This window comes from Boleophthalmus pectinirostris, unplaced genomic scaffold (genome assembly GCF_026225935.1).
Source record: "Boleophthalmus pectinirostris isolate CB_2022bp ecotype Guang Dong unplaced genomic scaffold, ASM2622593v1 HiC_scaffold_16, whole genome shotgun sequence".
Lineage (NCBI taxonomy): Eukaryota > Metazoa > Chordata > Actinopteri > Gobiiformes > Gobiidae > Boleophthalmus > Boleophthalmus pectinirostris.
This window is the reverse complement of record NW_026571095.1, coordinates 16,470,802-16,485,139: the sequence shown is the minus strand read 5'-3', so window position 1 is coordinate 16,485,139 and position 14,338 is coordinate 16,470,802. Positions and strand designations below refer to the sequence as shown.

General features: G+C 39.4%; 2 protein-coding genes across 2 annotated transcripts; one reads left to right on the top strand and one right to left on the bottom strand.

The window, feature by feature from the left end:
• Positions 1–932: 932 nt before the first annotated feature.
• On the top strand, positions 933–4,066 carry kcnmb3 (potassium calcium-activated channel subfamily M regulatory beta subunit 3). Its single transcript, XM_020939398.2, has 4 exons — positions 933–1,018; positions 2,777–2,980; positions 3,355–3,544; positions 3,731–4,066. Exons 1-4 carry the CDS (start codon positions 933–935, stop codon positions 4,064–4,066), a joined length of 816 nt encoding a protein of 271 aa, XP_020795057.2.
• A 159-nt stretch (positions 4,067–4,225) lies between these two features.
• LOC110173447 (phosphatidylinositol 4,5-bisphosphate 3-kinase catalytic subunit alpha isoform) lies at positions 4,226–14,265 on the bottom strand. The gene is made up of 21 exons (XM_020939444.2): positions 13,865–14,265; positions 12,950–13,362; positions 12,669–12,878; positions 12,347–12,597; positions 11,805–12,050; positions 11,267–11,352; positions 11,073–11,178; positions 10,756–10,908; positions 10,322–10,456; positions 10,124–10,248; positions 9,966–10,047; positions 9,715–9,879; positions 9,387–9,490; positions 9,132–9,303; positions 8,499–8,605; positions 8,291–8,412; positions 7,866–7,944; positions 7,452–7,622; positions 7,020–7,137; positions 6,784–6,935; positions 4,226–6,267 (listed from the first exon to the last, which is right to left on the bottom strand). The coding sequence occupies exons 2-21, from the start codon at positions 13,299–13,301 to the stop codon at positions 5,997–5,999; spliced, it is 3,207 nt and encodes a 1,068-aa protein (XP_020795103.1). The 5' UTR covers positions 13,302–13,362; positions 13,865–14,265; the 3' UTR covers positions 4,226–5,996.
• Between the last annotated feature and the right edge of the window lie 73 nt (positions 14,266–14,338).

Below are 14,338 nucleotides of genomic sequence, written 5' to 3'. Positions count from 1 at the left end.
CAATAAAAACACAGAGAGCATTGTGCAGCCTTATCCAAACAAGAAAAAGATGGGAACAGTGCTATAAGATATCAAAAACTGGAAATAAGGCTTCAATTATTTACTATGAAGACACTATTGACACTACAATGCCAAGATACTTGTCAGATCTGTGAAGAGATGGTTTCTCAAGGCATTTTTTGCAATAAACATACCTGTTATTGAATAAAGATTTATACGTTTAGTGCCTATCACTGTAGTCTTGATCTCTACTGTTGTCACAATTATGTCACAGATAGTAATCTCAAGACCAAACTGTTTAGTTTAGTTTTACTGTAAAGCGCTTGATTGTTTGATTGATACTGAAATACTGAATAGATTAAAATGGTAGTGGCAGCACTTCTGCCTCTATAAGCTATTTTGCTTTTTACAAAGTTGTCTTATTAGAAGAAACACAAAGTTTATATAACTTTTATATAAAGTCTATATAACAAGAAGACAAAATTAATTTTCTGGAACATAATTCAAAAAGCTCCCTTTTTCACAAAATTGGGCCTGTGTTGAGTGACAAAGATAGACTCACTACTCACCTAAATGTAATTTATTTCCCTCGTCTTTTAGTCCATCCTCCTTTATGTTGTCCAGATGTAATTTAAGTTTTTACTATTACCTTTCAACAATCCTCTTCTTCTTTCCAAAACAAATCACTGCTGGGATGCCCTGATCCACAGAGAGGTCATTACCATCCTACCTGCCGTACCTGCGCCAGTCTCCATAGCAACAGTCATGAGGGCGGAAGGTGCTCGGCTCTCACCTTTGAGCTTTGTCAACAGCACCAGAGTAAATGAAGGCTGCAGTGCTTTTCAGGCCCCTCGAAGGAGACAGGGGATCTGCTTTGTGAGGACCTGCACTGTCACAGAAGTTTGTCACAAGTCAGTTTGAGATTTGGAGGGATGTTTTTGAACACAGCATCTCCCCGGAGGTCATTCAACATCCCCATTAACATCAATCTGCAGGGTGCGCGCAGACGTCAGACACGGTAAGAGGAGAGAGTGAGAACAACTGGCAGCTCGAAGAGAAATGCTGTTTGGGCCATAGTTAAAATATTGTTGAAAACTAACGTTTAAATGGTGAGCATATTAGCAGGCATAAAGGTGCGCTGTGTAACTTTTTGGTTGGGGGTCCGTCACCTGTTTGTTTCTATGGACGTGTCATTGCTCTGTTTGACATGTTTCACTGTATGACATTAAACATATCTAAACTTACATTTTTTAAATTACAGGTAGCTGTATAGCTCAAAAATATCTAGAAAAACAGGCATTCTGACTGTGAGCAGGGTTTCCTCTTCACAGACCTGACCTGCGACTTGGTCTGGTTTGGTCTCTACGAAGAGGGAAAGGTTTAATACCATACTGTGGAACATTCAAAGCAATAATGTTGCATTTGATGGACCTTCCACCAGAAGAGTTACACATTGCACCTTTAATATGATTGCTGTGGAAAAATGTGCACTCTTAATAAAAAATAAATAAATAAATAAATAGATAAATCATTGTTTACCACAGAAATCACTGAACCCTTATTTGTGTCAGATTCTGGTCTGGGTACAGAATTGCTATTTATATTTCTATTCATCTACCCCATTGTGTAACTGGAATATTTAGGAGTAACTTTTATGTTGAGTAACATTTTAAAGTTATACTTCTCAGAGTAGTTTTTAATGAAGTTTTAAGTTTACTTGCACCACTCCTTCAGACATGATTTAGGTCTATCTTTTGAAAATACCACACATTTTTATACACTATCAATGTTTTGTCCAGTGACTTTAACTTCATATCATGAAGCAGATGTTTATGATGATCCACAAAGTTCCTCTTAGAGTTAGGCAATTTCTCTTTCTTCGACCCCTTTGTACTCATCTATAATCTATCTTCTGTCGCTGAGGTACTTTTACTTTTAATTTTTGGCTACTCTACCCACCTCTACCATTTGTGTATGACCTGTGCTTTGGTCTTGGATGTAAAAAAAAAAAAAAAATAAAATAAACAAAAACAAATGCCAAATAAATATAAAATAAACCAAAGAGAGCTAATTACAGAGAATCCATTTATGACTTAATTTGGAGCGTGCTCACAGGAGCCGTAGAAAAACAAATGACTGTTTAGCATTTTGTCTTCTATCAAATATCTAAGCTTCACTGGAAACAAAATCAATTTGGCCGGTGTGCATGACATCTTCTGAGACTGAAACCAAAAGCACACTTAAATCTCGGCTGGATTTCATCGATCCCATCCATAACCATTTCGTAAATGAGTTTGTAACATTTTTGATTGTAATTATAGGTACAGAAGAAGATAATTATGAAAGTTTGAAAGAGATTCAATTTGGAATCATAGTTTTTATCATTTCAATGTGTTCTCAACATTCAGTCCAATTCAGACATAAAATGCAAAATATTTTCCTCACTATCTATGTTAATGTATTCCTATTGCTGGTAGTCATAATTTTATGGCTGATAGGTGTTTATATGAGAGAAGGTATGCAATATTGAATTATCTATAATATTGTGAACATTGTTTTGAAGATGTCAGATTTTGAATACTGGATTATTATTGATTACAATAACTCTCAAAATGCTGCAAAAACAGAAACAAAACAAAAAACCAAAAACAAAAAAAAACTATAGATAGATTTAGACTAAATATCAGTGTCTGGGAAACTCAAAAACATATGCTGAAATATTTATGAAATATTTATTGTTGTCAATGTCACCCACCCACATATATGACAGACACAGAGAGCTCCTGAATGCAGCAGCTGCTCCGGAGCAGGAGTGGAGCAGAGGAGTGGACCTGCACAGAGCCTACCGCAGCCGGACTCCCATGTCTGTGTCCAGTATCGGGGAGGATAGAGCCATCCTGCTGGGATTCACTATGATGGCTTTTGCTGTGCTCATGTTCTGTGTGGTCGGATTCACCATTGTCAAGCCGTACATCAACAGGTAGAAGATAACTAGTCTAAAGTACAATTGCAAGTCTCCTTAGGCAGTCTAGCGCACGTCTAAAATCCCTAAAAAACTACTTCTCCTCTATTGTCATCTGAAAAAAATGGTTTGTGCTTTGTTGTATAATTTGTTCTGACCCTCTTTATTCTTTGCTAATGAATGTGTTATACTTTCAAAACAAGATGTTATTCATTTTAGTCATCATATTCAAAACAATTGTGCAAAGATGAAATCCCACATTGCACGGCAGACATTCTACTAGAGTGTATTTGCTTCATTGCCAAATTGTAAAACAAGTAAAATATTAAAAATGGTGGTCTGTTAAAAAGAGACGAATTAGTACCTTCCATAAGATTTTGCTGTTGTTTCAGTGACTGGGAGATGCAAGTCAACTGCACCCTGGTTCACACACAGGTGCTGGACGAGTGGGTGAGCTGCAGAGGCGTGAGCACCGTCCCATGTCTCCGAGCCATGGTCAACCTTAGCGGGACAGCACCCATGGGACAAACAGGACAGGGACTGCTACATTACGACGAGGAGGCTGTGCTTCTCACTCCAGAGGTACCACAGGGATACAACATGTGGGGTATCACAACTAGAGGAAATATGACATTTTGAACTAAATTTAAAGGAACTGCATATAGTCTGCACTCTTACTGTATCACAATTACAACTGAACCTGATCTTAATTTAAGATGTATGCCAGATATTGATAAAGTTTTAAATAGTATATTTCCAATCCTGCAGTGTTTCTATGTACCTAAATGTCAGCTGGATGCTCCGGCTCTTGTCGCAGAAGTGGAGCAGGTGAAGAGGAGTTTAGACACCTACCTGGGGAGGACTTTTACCTGCCTCACTGACCAATCACAGCAGCCCAAAGATGGGATTCTGGAGCGAAAATACAGCCTCCAGACTGCCCTGCTGGCTCTGCTCTGGCCCTGCCTGATGCTGGGGGGCGGGGTCCTGCTGGTGGCTCTGGTCAAACTCACCCAGTACCTGTCCCATCTGAGCAGCGAGGTAGGGAACAAACAAACTAAACTGTATACACTACTCAGGAAGTCCAGTCTCCTGTCTCCTGCCTGAGTAATACAAATGTGCCTTAATTTAAAGTTCAGATTTATTTTGTGTTTGTTATTAATGATGAAATGATTGTTAAATACTGACTTGAAATATTTTTTACATATAGCTTCATTAATGGTCCAGTGTGCCTTGGATATATTGCATATTACCATAGTGCCATAGTAATTTGATAGGAAAATGCTTTATTCAATGGGTGCAATAAACACACTTATTCTTAACAGACATGGTCAAATGAGGATGACAAACCAAGTATTTGAGGAGCTTTATGAAGAATATACAAATGTGTGGATATAACATTGAAACATGCTGCTTCCATTTTGTGCTTCTCACTTTCGTTCTTCATTTCACCACAGCCTGGTCAGTTCTCATCTTTATTGAGCTATGATGATTTGCATGATTCCTCCTGTTTAGTGTTTTTGGTTAGCTGTTTTTAAGTTTACATTTTAAAAAATACAAAAATATATTACCTCTGTAGTTATTCAATGAAAACATTTGCACGTATCATTATCCGTTACCTTCATTGCGACTTTGTTCTACTTCACACAAGTAACAAAGATTCAGACACAAAATTCAAGTAAACATTTTCAAACAAAAGAAGATAGTTGAGGATTCATGCATAATGCAAAACAGAAGCACATAGGGAGAACATTTTATCAAGGGCCTAGATTTCCTTTTATTTTTGATTGGGTCCGGCCCAGTGCTCTGTATCCTGTACAGAGTCAATATAGTTGCAGCAGAAAGCATTGCACTTCTTGCAAATGTCTGTGGATCGCCAAGGCTACGCACCATTTTGGTTACAAGAATAAAAGACCTCCAGTCTATGCATGGAACACAAGATCACAGATAACAACTTTGAAATATAGGGGCACATCAGAATATTGTGGAAAAGTAGTAGTCAGTAGTTAAAGTCTAAATTCTAGAAAAAATCCCATTAAGATTCAGGATTTTTTTTGCCTTGAATGTTCCATAGAATTAAACTTTAATTCATTTTGCATTCATTCAATTACATGTGTTTTTCATGAACATTTGAGCTTTGAGCATGGGGCATCTCTCCACAACCATAATGAGGTTGTGCGATGCTACCTGACAAGTATGCGAGTAGTGCACCATTACTGAAAATAAAATACTTTTGCCACAATATATGATCTGTAGCAACAACATTCAAAGGAAATAGGACATTTAAACAATTTGAAAACATTTCAGTTAGAAATGTCCACCTTCCACTGTCTGTTTAAGGCTAAACAAAATACAAGGATAACTAAAAAAAAATATTACAATGACTACTTTGAAGAAGCTAAAGCCAGATGGACAGGCAAATGTCACAGCACACCGGGAATGCACATACGATCTGCAATCTGCATCACTACTTACATTGTAGGACAACTTGCATAGTGTAACAGCACCACACACTAAAGGAGACCACATGTCCTTGTGCCTTTGCTGCAAAACCCTCACCCAGCTCATAACGGCTGGTGGATAAAAATATCTGTAATAGACAACAGACATGAGACTCAAAACAATAATACTGAAAACAACACACCACATACTGCAGGGATCAGTGCTTTGCGTACACACAGACTGGAATAGTAGCTGTACTGTAAGACTGCAGAGTAGTGGGGTACACTCGTAGTACTTTGGCTCAGAGTAAACAAAAGGAATATGTGCATCGTACGCTCCAATACACTGCTGTACAAAGTCAGTTTTTAAAATCCTGAACCTCGGACATCATCTGTGCACTACAGATTAAGTGGTAACTTTTAGTTATGTGACAGTTTTGTAGGATTGCATTATAGACTAGTTTGCTCAAATTGGGCTTGCACCATCTTCATGTAATAGGTAGTGTAGATGAGGAGAATCCACTTCAAAGCTTCCTGTAGATGTTCCTTTCCTAATGCTGATGCTTGGAGGAATACAACAGAAGAAGAGAGTCTTCTCAGTTCATGGCGTGCTGCCGAATAGTGTGGAAGATCCAGTCCATTTTTGTAGTCCAGCCGCCATGATGAGCATCGTTCATCTGTTTCATAAAGTAGTCCAAGGCCTCCTGTTCCGACTTGTCCAGCGCCAAAGTTTTGCGGATGTAGGCGATGTCATCAAAGGACTGCAGCTCTGGCATCCCAGAGCCCAGCATCATGGAGAACAGGTTAATGAAGAGGTTGGCATGCTGCCGGATCGCCAGGTACGCCTTGTAGCACATTTCCTGAAATCTGTGAGATAAATACGGAAAGACACATATCTGAGATAATTTTGAAAAGCGTATAAACTTTATTTAGGATTAAAAAGAGAACAAGTTACTGTAAAAAAACAAACAAACACTTAACAGATTAAGTCTGATTATGAGTATTCTTCAAATGCTGCATAGTTGGAGGATGGTGTGCTTTACAACAGCGACAACATGGTAGGCAGGAGCACGGTAATGAAATGTCTAAGGTAATTACATAGTAACAGGACACAATGAGACGCAAGACTGATTGTTTTACTGAACAAACTGCTCAGTCAGGATACCTTTACATAATTTTACTGTAATGTGTGCAGGTGGAAACTAGCACTTTTGCTAAGACTTGACATGTGCATTATCCCTGAAATAAACTCAAAGTTATTTTGTGTAGCACACAAAATTTGGAATTTGGAACAAAAGTATTGGAAAAATTAACCCAATGATCCACCCAGATCCTAAGTAAAAGTGTCATAAACATGCAGCTGACATTAAATGTTGTCCTTACCTTTCAAACTCTCTTGTTTTGGTGCATTCCTGAGTTCCTTTACTGATGACAATGAGGAAGTCCTGTGTAAGCACAAAGGGAACACGCTCCCTCTTGTATCCAAACTTTTTCTTTTTGTGATCAAGAAAATGACCGAAGTCTATGTGAAACAGCTTTAAACAAATACATTATATTAAAACAGAGGGTTAAAAGATTCCACATATTAAAACATTAAAATAGATAAAGAAAATACCAACCTGTCCATCATCTTTGACCATGATGTTACTATTGTGTCTGTCCCCAATACCCAAAATAAATGTGGCGACACAGTATCCCGCACAGGACCGTGTGAAGAGATCAATTGCCTGGTCATACCTAAAAACACATATTTAAACACATTCATAAAATAAACTCAATTTGGACAAATCACACTCAACAAGTAATAAGGGAATACGTGTTGAATACGTAGGCAGGCTAAATGCACATAATATTTGTGTAAAGTTTGTGCTGACATTTGCAAAGAGTATGATTTATAACAACACAGATACATTACACTTTGCACCACAAGAGTTTGCAGACAAAAACAAAGTACCACATTTATTAGTTTTGCAGTGAAACCCAGGTACAGCTTTCTGCACTAAATCACCAATTTCAGGCCAAAACGTTCCTGGAGAAATCTGCTTACTCACATTTCTCCCTTGTTTTTATCCTTGAGCCATTGGTGCAGAGTGTGACTGTTGAACTGCAGCGCCCCCTTCAGGCCACCCTTACATTGGATCTGCATGATGGTGTGGGAGTTACGCACCACCTCAATCAAACCCACACAGTCCCCAATAGAGAGACAGCCATATGGCAGCATCCTAAAAGATAAACAAAGTGTTAATGTGGTAAAGGCTTGAAGAATCAGTTATAGTTTAGTCTCCAACATAACAGCTTGTTCATTGAGCATGTTTAACAGCCTAATCTCAAATCTATAGTGGACCTGAGGTGCTGCTGTAGATGCAGCTCATCTATATTCAAGTGCAAAGTGGAGAACATGAAAGCAGTTGAGTGCCATTAGTGTGTACCTGCATCCTGGCTGTCTGAGTAAGAGAGGATCATACCTGAGATCAAGGCCCTGGTTCTGCCAGATGTTCTCCATTATCCTGATGATCTGCAGCGTCAGCATGTCCTGCCGCAGATCTGCAGAGACACAGGTGAAGAAGACTGTGGGTCTGAGCTGCTCTTTGATCAGCCCTGTGCAGCACTAAGAAGCAGAGCTGTCAAATGTATTTTGGTCACAGCTGATGCAGGAAGATGCACAAGCAGCTCCTATCATGTGTGGTTAAACTAGCACCAAGACGTCTTCCTGAATATTGTACAAAAAGCAGAAATAAGACGGATCTTGTGGACCGTATTATGCCTTTCAGGCTCTGGGTGAGTCACAGTGCATTCACACAGCACTCCATAGTCCCTCTATTTATGTGCACTGATACAAACTAAAAGTAATGCCCTCAGTCATTGCCCTAGATACACAAAATGAACATACCATCGCCGTTTTTGAAAATGATTTCGTTGTTCTGAAAAAGGAGCTCGGACATCATGTCTGGGTTCTCCCAGTTAAGCCAAAGAGGTCTTTTGGCTGATGACATCATCCTGCATTCCTCCAGCCTGAAAAGCAAATATGTTGTTGCTCTTTTTGTATTAATAAAAAGAAATGTTTACAATGCACACTATTATTTATAACAAAAACATACCGAAGGTTACCCAGCTGATGTGCAGGATTCAGTGGGGAGGTGAATTTTTGCAGCGCGTCCATGTAGTCAGGTCTTCTCATCTGCTCTACCAGAAATTTCATTTGGACCTTTGGAAAACAGTAAAAATCATTCATATAATTTTCTTTAAATCTGACAAGAAACCAAAATTGTTCCCTCTATAAGAATATAAACACTATGAGCTGCCTATTTATGGCATAACGACATTTGTTATAAGTTTCATTGATATGCATTAATATTCTCTCTTAAAACTGGGGGACCTGGTTTTCAAACCGTTAAATTAATGCATTCACTTTTTTCCAGACAGGGAAGATGAGCAGTGTGGATCACCAAAACAAAGCCCATCAGCTCTCATCCATAGGCATCATGTAGTGATGCACAGTCCTCTTTCTTTGTGATGAATAAAATGTTTTACAATAAAATGCGGATTTTGTCACACAGAGTAGTGCTTCTACAGTACATTTAATGGGGAAAAATAATTAATTAATTATATTTAAATATTATAATATTTTAAAATGACAATCCTGATATTAAATGTGCAAATAAATAACATAGAAAACTATAAAGGTATACTCTTGTAAATGTAACTACAGTCTCCATGCATGAATACTATACCTTTTGTGCCTCATCTTTCTTTTCTTGCTTGAGGAGGTCTGTCAGGTTGATGAGCTTCTCCATGGCCTCCACTTGGCGACTGAGATGCTTCAGGTACATACCACAGGCACGGCAGTAGGACTCCAGCAGTAGACCAAACCGCTGACTTACAGTTTTATTGTGCATCTCGGACCTGGGCAGATCACAATTAAAAAAAGATTTTATTTCGAGAAAAAAAAAAGTAAATGATTTCTGATGATTCATTTAAAGTCTTACTTTAGATGCCAAAAGAAGAAATGTCCTATCCTCTGATTGGTAAGTGCCTTCTTCAGTAAAAAGCGTGCAAGTGGATTATCAAGGTACTGCTCATACTTCAGAACCTGTAAAAAATTAGGCATTTGTAGTAAAGTAATTTCTGACCTTTAGCCTGATTATTTTGAATTTAGCCAGAACTATAACAAAGATCATGATGAAAAGGCACCAGTCTGTTTCATGTACTTTAAATCCAACTTGTGGTCAGTGTGAAACCATTAAAAAGTGTGCATGTTGTGCACAGGAAAAGCATGTGTATTTACAAACTCACACAAACTCATTGACAGCTTACCTGAACAAGCTGAATGAGGTACTGTGAGAGCTTGTCATCAGTTAGATATTTGTCTAGGCACTTGACGGCAAAATCTCTGATCATTGGATCTGGAAAGTTACAATCCAGTAACTCCATGGCTTGTTCTGGCTTGATAGCAGGCCAGTCCTTCAGAAGGCAATACATCTAAAACAGTAAGAAAATATAAAGAGTTGCGTGATTCAAGAAAGTGCTTTAAAGTCAATCTTTCACCCATAGAAACCTGAGCTGACCTGTGCAACCTCATCTCTGGAGTTCCATTTCACTGCCAGCAAGATTTTGGGAAGGATCTCTGGTATGTTGACACAATAATGTCTGAAAAAATAAAGCATTTAAACACAATGAGGACTCCACCAGGTTGAATGTGGAACATAGTGAAGAGATGTGTTACCTGTGTCTCCACAGAAAGTCCTTCTCTTGCTCAGTGATATCAGATAGAGGGTCTCTGTTGCACAAATGTCGTAGCTGCTCATTATCAACAGTTGTGAGAGGGTTGTCCCGTGCTATTCTATTACTCTAAACAAAACATAAAAAAATTTACAAATTAACAACAACCTGGTGCCCTGACATCTTATTATAGACCACTTACAAGGCCAGTGTGGCAATAATTGAACCCAAGCTCTTTGGATATGTTCCAGTTTGCATGTTCCTCGATAATGGTCATGTCGGGGAATTTGACTGGACAGCTGAAATGGTCAAACTCCAACTCCAAACAGGGCGTTTCCTACATGTGAGAGAGGAGTACAAAGGAAGGTCACTAGAGGTGTTGTAATCAATGAAGTGTGTGGTGCGTAATTAGGTTGGATAAGAAGCTTTCTCATTTAAATCGAGAAGGCTTACACCCTGAGCTGAATATCTGCAGGCTGTTAACAGCGCTACTGAAATTTGGGTCAAGGGGCTTGAAGGTCATTTTTATGTTCAATAATATTCAAATAACCATTAAATTAAAAAACTATCCGCTTATATCCTTAATGTCTTATTCCTGTAAATCTGAATCGTACAGGAATAACACAATTTACTTACCTTATTTGGGTTTGAACCCGTCACGCCAATAGGGTTAAGCAGGTCTTCAAGGCCGTGGGGAACAGGCCACAAATTGAGGGCCATTTTTCCTGCTACAAGAGTGTGTGTGTAGTCAAACAGGTTAATGTTGCCCCAGGCTAAAGGACAGTGTTCCTGGAATCAAAGTATAAAAACGGTTAGAAGAAAAACAACTAGAGGTTATATGTAAGGGGTTAAAATTGATATTCTGCCCCTGATGGATGATACTCAATAATTCATTTATTTCAATAAAGGTATTCAAACTAGAGTATTGCATTACTATTAAAATGGGTGTTAACCTCTTTTGCTCCTTTCCTTCCTTTAACAGAGCAGATTGAGAGACAGAGCCGTGCAGCTCGAGGGATGTCTGGAATGTACATGTCGTAGGTGAGCCACTCGTTCCACCTGTAGAGTGCGTCTTCATTATCACCATGTTTGTGTAAAGCTGAATTAAATCACACCCATGAAACACAATGCTGAGACTCTGTTGTACCTGGGGTTTGAACAGGGCACACGCTGAGTGTTGACATTGTCACACATCTGCTCTCCACCATGGTAAATCCCGGTGCGAACATAGATCTGAAAATACAATGCGTTTTAGAAGCAGCAGCAGTAGTAACAGTACTAGTGGAAGCTGAAGAATTGATAGTGTGTAGCAAACGGTGCTTCCAATTTATTAGTATTTTAATTGCAATAAAATAAAAAAAATAATTTAATTCTACAATGTGTTTTAATTGCTTAAAATTACCTTGAAATAATGTAAGTGGGCCCACCTCTCCACAGATTTAACTGTAACTGATGTAACTTGATGGTGGCATCATGTGCTTGTGTCCATGGAGATACTATAACATTGCTATAACATTTCAGACAAAGCTATAATATCTCCATGGAGACAAGCAGGTGGTGAACCCTTTACACACTTTTAAGTATGTTAGATTTGTGTATAGCTTTGGAGTTCTTTTTGTGTACCAGACCCTCCTTCTAAAGATGGCATGTAGTAGCCAGGTGTCATTCAGTAGCCCCATGTTTACCTTATCAATATCTCTGATGTTGACATTGACATAAGTAGCACACAGTATCCTGATCCTCAGTGTTCCATTGATTGTCCACAGAGACTTGGTGGCCGTTTCTCCGTTCATGTATGGTGTAGCTGTGGATATCCGCCTTGCATATGAGGGCATAGTGAAGTTGTCCATAGGCAACTGAGAATAAAGGCTGTCTTTTGCCATTAACATCAGGTTGGGCATTCGTCCAAGCATGATGCAGCTGCGCACATACTGTTAACAACAGACAATGGGACATTTTGAGCCATTTAATTATATTACACATTTTTAAAAATCCATTATCATGTCAGAAAACTATACTGTGCACGGCAACATTATATAATTTCAAGTCAGCAATAAGACATCACTTCTCTTTGCATGAATGTTTTTTCCTTCATCAGCAGATTTTGCAGCCAATAAATGTATTATGTCTATCTACAATGTCACATAATCTCATTAATGTCAGTCATAAAATGTAATGTGCATACAAGAGCACAAGGTGCAGCCAGATTGGGATTAAATTAGATTACCTTGTACTGACTCAGAGGGTATTTCTCCAGTAAGTACTCGTCACAGCCACACACTTTGAGGATGTACTTTCCCTGATATTCTTGCACACACATCTTCAGTTGCTCCGGGGAAAGCAACATGCTGCGTGTTTTCTTCCTTATGGCTTCAGCTATGACTTGCTCTGGTACATAGTCATGGTTGATTTTTAGAGTGTATTTCTGCTTGTCATTACTGGGCGACACGATAACCCATATAACCACAATAATTTGACCTAAAAATAAGGTGAAAGTTGGTCAGAGGCAAGACGATATTTCAGTGACTATGTGTGACATTATGGTTTACCTTTATCAAGCTTGTTATAGATGTGCCGTGGAAGTTCAGGTGAGGATTCAACATTGGGAGGATACACGTAGAGAGCTCGACTGTGGGGTCCATTACTGTCCCTGAGGTCAACGGCTTCTTTACACACATTTAAGATATTCCTTCTGAAATCCTGAACCTCTGGGTCTTTCACTATATCAAACTCACAAATGGGCATACCAATTGCAAAACCTGCAAGTAAGACAAAAGTTAATCATTGCAACGAGATATCCAACCAATAAATGATTGTACAATCATCGCACCAATCTCTCTGCTTAAGATTTTCTCCTCTCTGTTGCCAACTGGCTCAATAACTTTGAGAAAGGCCTGAAAGAGCCTAAGATCACACAGTCTCCGTGTTTCATCATAAAACTCTTCCCTCTCTGCCTCCTGAGTGACACTGACAAAGATGTAGGAGCTCTCCTCCTGCAGTAGATGGTACAGTGGATACTTCCTGGCCTCCTTAAAAAGCTCATGCTTGACTGTGATCAATGTGGCTTCCCGTAGGCACTCCAATGTGAGGATCATGCCGTTCGGTAAAAGACAGTCCACAAGGATGCTGGGGGGCATCAAGTGCATTCCCCATAGTTCTCCTGATGAGGGTCTGGGAGGCATGCCTGTGCCTGAAGTCCGCTCTTTTCAGAGGGTGTTGATTAGAAATCAAACTCTCAACCAGCTGAAAACAAAACAAAACAGGATAATAGATAAATACAGTGGGAAACAGGCCATTGTTATTATGTCACTTGAACAAAATTGTAAACCACATAGACGTACTAGGGCTTTTCTGTACACATAACAGAAATAAAACTTCCAAAACATTCCTCTTAAAATAGTTTAAATTTACAACTGAGGAAGTAAATAAAAGTTAAGTGTAGTTTTGAAATAATTTTTTATGCATCCAAATAATTACTAAAATAAATAAAGTCGACAAAACGTGTTGTTTACAAGACACTCCCATAGTATGACAGTTAGGTTAGCTGTTTCTTAGCTCTCACTAGCAAACTTTACAACGCTCATCAATGTCATCCCTGCTTTTATTATCTGTTGTTAATCAATGCGTGGTATTAATATTAAGAGGCATTTGTCGAAAACTTGGTAAGAGAGACTCTGGGCAACAGCTAGGAATGAATGAATCACCACAATAAAATGCACAACAGGAAAAACAAATGTAAAGCTACCTTGGTCAGATAGCTAACGCCACCGGTTAGCTCGGGGCTAGTCAGCCAGCACCACCTCCATGTTACAGTCCTTAGCCGTGGCTAATGGTAGCTCTAGTTAGCAGTGAGTCCATTCGTGCTCTGCACAGCTCCAGCGGGGCGGACAGGTCCCGACCTTAATCCATCCCCGAGGCTGGGGTCCGGGCAGCCCCAGCTCACCGTCCACACACACACCACTAGCTCCTGATAGTAATATCGGAAGTCCACGGGAGGACGCCTCTATAATACTTCATGGTGATATGTACTTTGGTAGCCTCGCCTGCTAGCTCCGCTCTCCTGCTTTCATGCGATGGCTGCTCCTCATCTCGGCCCGCCCCCCTTCTGCCCCTGTCCCGAGCCCGAGCGGAGAGCGGGACAGAGCGGGACCGCGCAGTGAGCACTGTGCTGGGGCTGGGCAGTTCACAGGAACTCTTATCATATTCTCCTAAAACATGT

Coding starts and splice junctions, on each gene's coding strand:
- kcnmb3 (XM_020939398.2), top strand. CDS start 933: ATGTTTTTGAACACAGCATCTCCCCGGAGGTCATTCAACATCCCCATT. Junction 1,019..2,776: donor GCGCGCAGACGTCAGACACG/GTAAGAGGAGAG, acceptor TGACAGACACAG/AGAGCTCCTGAATGCAGCAG. Junction 2,981..3,354: donor GTCAAGCCGTACATCAACAG/GTAGAAGATAAC, acceptor CTGTTGTTTCAG/TGACTGGGAGATGCAAGTCA.
- LOC110173447 (XM_020939444.2), bottom strand. CDS start 13,301: ATGCCTCCCAGACCCTCATCAGGAGAACTATGGGGAATGCACTTGATG. Junction 9,880..9,965: donor CCAGAGATGAGGTTGCACAG/GTCAGCTCAGGT, acceptor TTACTGTTTTAG/ATGTATTGCCTTCTGAAGGA. Junction 9,491..9,714: donor ACCTCATTCAGCTTGTTCAG/GTAAGCTGTCAA, acceptor AATTTTTTACAG/GTTCTGAAGTATGAGCAGTA.